We start from the raw sequence: 10,119 nt of genomic DNA on the forward strand, positions 1-10,119 counted from the left end.
AGAGAAAGAAACTTATCAAAATTTTCCTAGCGTCTAAGAAAGATTAGATCAGAAACGAACGTTGTCTACATGCACCCGTTTAATTTAACGTTATCCCTCAAAGGATACGTTTTATCACAGAGAGGTTGTGATCTTATAGCAAGTCTATTTCCTGTCGCCACCCCTTTCCGCGACCATATCAAGTAATATGAGAAAAACAGTATATTACATACAATAAAATAACAATTAAGATTCCTTATATTTACAATTAATAAATACAATATATTCAATGCTAATAGGAATCTGCGCTGTGATTCATACGCTAAATATTATATATAATAGTTTATAAATATAAAAAGTATTAGGTCATCAATAAAATTACATATATCGTCAAATAATGATAAAATGTGAGTTTCAGCTAACTTTTAGCCTTCTTCAGTTTTGTAAAAAACTTCCTATGATGGTAATATTCAAAAACGCAATAATCCACCAACTCCCCCATGCTACTGTCGAACGGAATCGTGAACCATAACATTTGTCTTTTTTCAATTTTTTCTGTGGAATTACTCATCTAAATAATTTTTCGTTAACCACTCGTTTTTGAAATAGTATTGAATATAAAATATAATAAGTAATCATTATCTTCCGCTCGACAGTGGCGAGGGGGGAGGGGGGGGGGGAGGGAGTTGGAGGGTTGTCACGTTTTCAAGTATTACTATCACGATCATGGAAAATTTTTACAACGCTAGAAGAAGGCTAGAAGTTAATCGAAACAAACGTTTTATCATTATTTTACGATGTATGATAATTTGTTATTGGTTAACGTAATACCTTCTATATTTATGAATTATTATATACACAGCGCACGAATCACGGCGTAAATTCCTATTAATCTTGAATTTATTGTGTATATCATATGCATAAAAATATTTTTAAAAAGTATAGTCTTCTATTATTCCTGAACATAAAATTAAATTTAAAAAAGATTCATGACGCATATACGCAAAACACACACACACACACACACAAAATATTTGAACCACTTAAATATATGAAAAAACTGAGGAAGCAATCAAAATTCGAGACAACTGCGGCAAGAGGGCAGTTTCATATTTAAAAGGGAGACTTACGTTTTGTCATATGTTACACATATGTGTAACACATGACGAAATTTATTCTAACTGAGATTTCTTTGTTAAGATGCTACTATTCTTCTAGACGAGATTTTCTATTCCGTTCAAGCTATAACACTGATTACATTTAAATATCAGTTGTTTTTACTCATATGTTAGAACATTACCTTGCTAGAAGAGAAAATATATTCACATTCTTTTTACAGATTATTCTAAATTTTTATTTAAAATATTAATATATTCTTCACAATATTAAATTAATTCCAATTTAAATAAAATATTTTTACATCATAATATTTTTATTTCTGTTTTTTAGTTTATAACTTTTAGTTTTTTCTTTTTTAAAAACTTCCCTCTTTTTTATCAAACAACATTTGCATTTATTTTTTTTCGCTTTACATAAGTTTTTTCCAAAACAAAAGAGATACACAGAGTGATTCACTCCGCTTGAAATCTTGAACATTTTAGTTACGTTTGATAATACGAAAAAATGTTTTTAGATAAAAGTGAAATGATTTTGAAAGAGACGTATTTTGATCACATTATTTTTTTTTTCTGTGGAGATATAATAATAAATTATAATAACTGCAATCATTTTTATGGTAATAATAACTATAATTTATAGTCATTCTCGGTGCCAACTATATATTTGCTGCTGGAATTATACATACAGTTATTATTACTATTATAACATTATGGCAATAATAATCATAATTATGATAACGTATAATTATAATTACAAACAGGAAGAACTTTTCTCTCAATGTAGAATTTTAAGAAGAACGATATTTAATGATATTTATTATAATTAATGATATACGGCACGAAAATTTTTATTAAACGATAAAATACAAAATTATTCTTTTTATTTTTCTTCTTACTTTTATTCTTCTTACTTCATAAAAAAAATTTGCATTATAAATGTTTATTTACACGATTCTACATATCATATAAATAATAAAACAAGATAAAACGCACGAGAACAATAAAAAGCAGTTTTTTTCCAACCATGATTTAAATATTATTTTCATAGTTTATATAAGTATGTGTACTAATAAACGATGTAAATTTCTTTTTCAGATTTCAAATGTATGCAACATATATTTATTAACAGTATTTATCTTATAAATGTTATTAGGTTGATATTTTATCGGACAGCGGAAATAGTAATGTTTTTCAGTAGTTTCCGCACAGTATCACTGAATCTAATATTTGTGTTTTTTTTATTCGAAATACTTTTATATCAATTAAGTCATTTGATACATAAAATACACGTGAATAGGGACTAATAAATTTTACATACATATGAATGTTTATAGATTTTCCCACGAGATGATCCAAAAAGATTCTGTGATATTCAAGAGGATTCTGGCAATTATATCTATTCGTTACACTTTTCACGAATCGATATATATGTAAGTCGTTCATTTCAGTCAAGACTAAAAATATTAAATATCGAATATCACTTAATACCTACAGAAATTCTATCATTTAAAAAAAAAATGATTTTCTTATATGGGCCTAAATTATATGAAACATTCTTATATCTTATGGGTAGGAAAATTAGAACGTTTGTTTCATGAAATTAATTCTGGTCATAATGTAATTTAATCGCGTTATCAGCAATAGAAAAGTAAACAAGCTCAAAGTTATCGAGATTGTGACACAAAGCAGTGAATGTTCAGACTAGTACATTGTTAAATAAAGTAAAGTCAAATGATATCCATTAGAATTATTTTTAAAATCATTCTATCTATAGGCCGTCACAATTCCTATTCATTATATCATTAATTTAATTAAAACAATAAAGTTTAAACAATTTAATGAAGAAATATAATAAGTTAATAATTTAATTTATTATTTAACGTATGTTAATGTAAACGCTATTTATTTTGCAACTAAGCAATTCGAATACAAAAATAGATTAGTTTTCTTAATTACATATTTGTAATAAATAATACATTTTAATACATTTAAAAGTTGAAAATAACAAAAATTTAAAATAATATTCGATGTTTGAAAAGTCAATTCACATACCACAACAATTAAAATATAATTTTAAATCGTAAAATATTACTTCAGTTTCACATATGAATACTTTTGATTTGAATGTTTCTAGAAGAAATAATTATCTAACTTATGTTATCACACAAGTAGAGAGTATGAATAAATGATTGAAAGAGATAAATAGAAAATAAAAGCAAGATGATTACTCGTCAGCACTTAATTAAACAGTCCATTTAAAATAGAGTAACTCCGACATTCACGCCGTGCGAGGATTTATATCGCAGAAGAAAAAATAGAAGAAGTAGGGATAATGTGTACGCATCCATTCTGTTATGTGCCTTCATGTTATATTGTGTTATGATTTCATTTCAGTTTTCTATTATTAATGTTAATAAAATATTACTATCATTTGAATCGATCTGTTAATGTAGATAGTAATCATAATCCACATAAAGTGATTATTATAAAGATTGCAAAAGACTCAATGATTTTGATGATACATAAGTATAAAGGAATAATAAAGAATGAAGTATAGCAAAATAAAAGTGCTTAACTCTTATATTTTTTTCTTCAGCTTAATGTATGTTTTCTTGTATATCCTATCTGTTTGGGATACGACGCATGTTTAGCGAGCGAGGTTTAATTATGCTCGAAGCATACAAAGTGCAGATTCGATTCAATAAATACATTACATGAAATATGTAAGCGTTATGATCTCATGTCATAATATATGTCACTTGTAATATATGTAAAAAATTGTAACTATTATCTATCACTTCATGTACACATTTATCATTTTTATTTCTTAATAAAACTTTGTAACTTTGTAAATACATTCTATAAGTTACTGTATAATTTTACGTCTTATTTATAAGCATTATTTGTAAATTTATGCCGTATCCCATCCTTCTTTCCCAATGAGTAGCTATATATCCCCCTATAAGATTTCCAGTATTTTTTTTTTTAATAATAATATAAAGTTTTTATTGGAATAATTCATTTACCTTAAACTAGTAAATAATACTTAATAAATTAAATTTTGTTAGGTACGTATATACTGGAGTTACGTTATACTAAATGAAAGCTAAATGAAACTAAAAGAGTCATTTCAGCGCCAATATATAGATAAGAAATTTGTTTCTATGCATCAACAGCTATCTACAAAACTTTTAACAATAAAAATTTTAGAAAGTTTTGACATCTTAAGTCGGCCAAAGTTAAAATATTTGTCAGAATTTTGTCTTTCAATAAATTTTAATAATTTTTTACCTTAATAGGAATTGTGTTATTTAGTTTTACAAATTGTAGTATTACAAATTGAGATTTGCGATAAATAAGGGTCTTTAATTGAATTATTATTAATAGAAAGTCGATACTAAATTAATTACATCTAATTTATAGTTTGAATGTTATTTGATGGTTTGTCCTACATAGTATCAAATGGAAATAATTAGTTTATAATTTGTCATTTACGTAATTCAGACAATAATACACTTATATACGCAATTATATAATCTAAATTGTAATATATTTTTATCTGCTATTAAATAGAAAATGCAATTGCAATAAATACTGATACTCACTACTTGATTAATGATCATTTCAGTACGAGTACATATATCTTTTAAATGAAAAAATATGTATAAAATTATGGTTAAAACTTGATAATATGGCAAAAACGTGATAAAGTGCAGACAAGTGTGTAAGTGTGCAGACACATATATTTCAGCAAAACTGCTGAGTTTTTCCATTCGATTTTCCAGAATGTTTAGATAAGAAAAAGTACTATCTCTGACAGTGAACTCTCATGATCTCCATCGATCTTTATCGATCCGCGTCCGTTCAAGCAATGACGATTAAATCGTGGCTTGTCATTGCACTGGTCGGAGCGTACGTGAATATATTTGTAAAAGATGGCACGAATATGTTGACAACGAAGAATCAACGGCTCAAATAGAGTTCGTTTCTTTTTTCCTCCAGATCAACGGTCATCGTTATCGGGCTTAAATTATCCGGCAAGCTTGTAACTAATATTGGCATCCGGTGCTTCGACGGATCGATGATGGAGAACATATAAAATCGTACGTCGAAAATACGCGATGTAGAAAAGAGTAGGTAATAGAAATTGGACGCAAGAGATTTAGCGCCGATGCAATTTTAAATAAACGAATTGCGATATCTCCTTCTTGTTCGCAACTTTTTATTTGCCACCGTATATACGCAGGCCTATCGATACCAGACCTACCGATACGAGAAAAATGTTTCCTCAACACGAATATTCCGAAATCTCTCGCGTCCCATTAATCTGCCAGCCCTTTCTACTTCGACATTCTGCATTTTAGAATTACGCTACGTGGTCCCTTCGTGACGTCAAGATCCCTGCGTAAATTGTAATAAATACAACGGATTCAGTAGCGAAAATCCATGTCATCGATTTACATTAACTGTGTTAGGTATTCATTGCGGGATTAGTAATCATGAGTTAGTACAGCCGCGGGATTGCCGAGCTGTTCGTAAAGAATTACAGAACCTCTGAACCTCTTTTGCTCCTTCGTCGGAAGTAGATTGGAAATTCTTTTTTTAAACCGTATCAATCTGTTTGCAACTTTATTCGTTTCATCCCCTGAAAATAAATATGTCCCGCGCGCGTTGCCACGTCGATTCTATAATTGACGCGACAAGCTAAAATTATTATGTGTTATTTACGTCGACATTACATGCAAAAGCACATCGGTAAATATCGATAAATACATGCATTAACGGCACTTTCGCAAAGAGATATTATTGATTTAATTATCGACAACGATAATTTTCGTAAATTTCTCGCAACTGACATTTAATCTAAATTGAGGGAACAGCAATCTAAAATATATAAATGTTTCCTGATCGATAATCGCCTACAACTCGTAATAGTTTTACAAGATTTATTAAATTGGGTCAAATTAATTAAATTTTAGTGTACACCTTTTTAGAATTCTATTCTTATTCAATAAAAGTTTAATAACTTTTTTCCTTTTTACGATTATTTAGTATTATATTATATCAAAATAACATATCTATCTAAAGTTATTAAAAGAATTTAGGAAGATTCGATAATAATTGATAACACGTTATTTTTAGATTATCTGATATTTCAATGTACAATAACATGGTATTATTGAAAATCAGAGAAGCGTATTCTGACAGAATACAGGCATTTTATGTTGAATTTTAAAATATCAATACTGAGGCTATCGGGCCAACGAACACAATCTACGTTTCTATCATCGTTTTCAAGCAAAGTTTACGACTCCTATTGATGTGTAGCCATGTATACTCCCGAGTATGCTTGAGTGCATCACGAATACGCAATCAGCAACAACGAAAAGCCTGAGTTGACGTAAAATTTTGATACAACAGTTTCATTTCAGTCATAGATTTTAGTCGGCAATACATTTCCTTGAATACGCTTGCTAACGTGTGATTGTTCAAGTTTTAAAATTATTGTAATTATGTTACCAAGTTAATATATCAGTTAAAATATATTGAAGAGAGAAAATTACTGAATGTAATTCAGAATTTATTTGTTAAAAATACAAATTTCTCTGTTAATAAAAATACATATTTTTCTGTTAAATATCGACTAATATTTTATTTTTTAAATGCTGTTAATGAGAAAAGTATATTAGTAAAGAGTAGAAAAAAATGTTAGAATAACTATAAATATAGGATATTATTACAAAGTATTAAAGATTATTAATTATACTTTTAAAACTTCCGAGTATTTTCTTAAAAAAAGCTGCATAGTTTGCAAATTATTTCCGCATCTTGGTACATCGTTAAATGCTAACATTTTATAAATACAATTTACTTCATCAAGGCAAGAAGCAATGATATTGAGCTGTCTCTCTGAAATGTTCTCTTTATATATGTTATTAAGGGAGAAGGAAAAAGGAGGCAAGAAAGAGGACAGATAATGTGATAGAAGAGGAAATTGAAACTATAATGAAAGCGATTATTTTCGGCCGATTAATTTTCAAAAACTAAGCGGATAATTTTTCATATGATTATATCTTTGATTGGATCTTATGTAAAGAGGGATTCTACATCAAAGCTCTTTAGTATGTCTTCAGAAAGTACTTTCTAATTTTCTGTATTTTTTGTATAAAATTCGTCGAGTTGATATATGATTCGGTTTTCCCTATCATAGGTTGTGTAGATTTTGAGTAAGAAAACACGAAAAGTCATATATTGGGGAATTTATGGTGGTAATGGAGATGTTCACACACACACACACACACACACACACACACACACACACACACACACACAATTTGTATTTTTGGTAATTCATATAGCTAAATGAGAATTTTAGGTTTAATTATGTATTGATTTAATTTTATTGGAATATTACTTTTTTCTATTAGTTATCTTGGTATTTTGTGCAATTGTTTGTTGTCTTTGTCAAGTCTTGTATATATTTTGTCCAAAAGAAGAATCTTTATTTTTTTCCTTTAGTGTGATGTATTCATGACTACTGCCGAAAATCATTATTAATATAAGATATATTTTAATAACTAAATATTAATGCGAGTATGTTTTTATTTTTATCAAATAATTTTCACGTGTCTTTAATTTGTTCGATAATAGACTTCCACATCTTCACAGAAGATTGAAAAATATTTGGTTTAAATATATATTAACAGTAATAATATATTATTACTTATTGTTCAAAATATAATAAAACAATTATTAAACAATAGCAGAATTTAATATTTCGCCGCGTTTTCTACAACAGTATCTTCGACGAAGAGTCGATTACCAAAAGCAATTCTATGTTACTATTTGGCACTCGTGTTTATTATTTATTTGGCACTCTATGTGTGAGAAATGCATCCGATTATTTTATTGTTACATAAATAGTTCTATTGCTTTCATTAATCGTATCAGATAAACAAAACATTTTTCGTTTTAGTTCAATACGTCCAAAAATTTTTTTCTCTTTTTTTAAAAATTTTATCTATCAATAGAGAGGAAAATAATAGAAAGCAAAGAGCATAATAAATATTCGTAGAGATATTTGTTACAAAAAAAACTATGTACACAACTCATCTGCGCAGTATTACGGTTAAATCCGAAACTTATTATTTGCAACATCTGAGTCTCTGGAGGTTCAGTAGGCGAGTATCTCATTAAAAGTTATCGAGAACATATAAGTTTGCCTATAACGCCTATGTAATTAAAAGGTTGCACAACTATATAATTTACCTTATTAATGATGTATATGTCAAACTCGTTATGACATACACTCCAGAGATAATGTTTTTTTTCTTATTTATATCACCTGCATAACAATATCATATTTACGTATCGTATAATATTATATTTATTGCACGCGTCTACAATGAAAGATATTCCTTATATATATATCTCATGTTTCTCCTTAAGGAAAAAAAAAACGTTGCAATAATTGTACACTGTGGAAAAATTAATTAGCACACTCCGCAAGAATTATATGTTTTTTCCAAATAAATCTATTTCCGAACGATGAACGTAAACCGCCATAGTTATTTGTTTGAACGTACGACGAACCATCATTAATTTTCTACCTTTTCTACGAAACTGGTTATAAATAAATGAACTTTGAATCGATGCGACGGGAATAAAAAGAGTCATGTAAATAAGAGGTCGACGTTGTCCAGTAGGTGCTAAAAATTTCGTTCCTGCATTTATCGTACACGGAGTGTCCCAGAATTATACTTGTGCTTTTCTTATAAATATCAATACATGCTAAAAAAAGTGATAGTTATTTATGTATCAACAACTTTTTGTTACGAACTATTGAGAATTAAATATACTTTGTTTGCTCTTTTACCTGATGTTTTTTTCTTTAAATCTGTGTAGAGAGATATAATCAAACCTTATTTAAATTTTATATTAATTAAATTTCTTACTTCTCATTTTTTTTTCTCTTGAATCATATTATATTTAATTAAATCGTAATTGAATAAAATAATCAGTAAAAGAAGCTAACATTTTTCAAGCCTTTCCTTAAATAGAAATTAAAATTCCGCCAGTAAATATGCTAAAATAATTAGTACACGTGTTACAAATGTTTGTATGAGTTTCGAGAATTCCAAATCTAATAAATGTGTCGTCACGCTGTGTATTTTACGTCACGCACGTTAATTTATGGCAGTAAACAGCGAAGGTGTAACCATTAGCTAACAAAATGAAAGAGATATGAATCGAGTATATATGAAACCGAACGATTAATTAATGAAAACTGTCCCTGGATCATGAAAGTCAAGGTAATTCGAACGGCAGTCAATTACATGTGTCTTTCGGGGGGGAACTTCAGATCGACTAACGTCATCCGCAAACACTCCCACGAAGCTGCAACTGATGTATTATCAAGAGACTGAGATGATCTCCCGCAAACGTAGGTAGGACCTTACGACATGCGTAGCCAAACAGTGATTGAAAGAACGTGCGTTATCAGGTGATAGCTACACGAGAAGAGAAACTGGGCGGTTACGATTAGGTGCGCACGGCGAGGCATCCAGCCCGGCTGACTAAAACGGGTAGGGATGGATTTTACAGGATAGCGAAGGTCGAACAGGGATCCTTCATTCTAGCTTTTGATTTTGCGATCTCCGCTTTAACAGCGGGAAGGAGCAGAACGACTGTTCGCTGACTGAGGAACACCGAGACATTCCCCCTTAGATATTTCCAGATATCACCTTTTCTTCGTCAGAAAGAATTGACATTTTTCTACTTTGCATGCATCTTTCATTTCTATGTAGGGACTGAATGATATGCTCGAACGAGTCACGAACAGTATCACGAACAGTACGACAATACGACGTCCTATATTTGTGAGGAATTCAAAATTGTCAAACGAATAGTGGATCGTGGATTGGATGATGGCCATTGATGATGCGACGGGACACATCACCTTTGACCGTATCGTTGTGAAACGTCATATGAAGTCGCAGAGTGTACGGTCCGGGGGTGCTTA

At 29.4% G+C, this 10,119-nt stretch overlaps 1 protein-coding gene across 2 annotated transcripts in view; it reads left to right on the forward strand.

The window, feature by feature from the left end:
* LOC105143621 (BTB/POZ domain-containing protein 7) overlaps nt 1-3,975 on the forward strand; it is a 57,646-nt gene extending 53,671 nt beyond the window's left edge. Inside the window, exon 10 of one of the 2 annotated variants that reach the window (XM_087403445.1) lies at nt 2,432-3,975. In XM_087403445.1, the coding sequence (XP_087259571.1) occupies nt 2,432-2,695 (264 nt within the window). In that variant the 3' untranslated portion in view covers nt 2,696-3,975. The other variant, XM_087403446.1, reaches the window with a different exon arrangement.
* The last annotated feature ends 6,144 nt before the right edge of the window (nt 3,976-10,119 follow it).

Source organism: Acromyrmex echinatior, chromosome 2 (assembly GCF_024713525.1).
Source record: "Acromyrmex echinatior isolate Ae372 chromosome 2, ASM2471352v2, whole genome shotgun sequence".
Taxonomy (NCBI): domain Eukaryota; kingdom Metazoa; phylum Arthropoda; class Insecta; order Hymenoptera; family Formicidae; genus Acromyrmex; species Acromyrmex echinatior.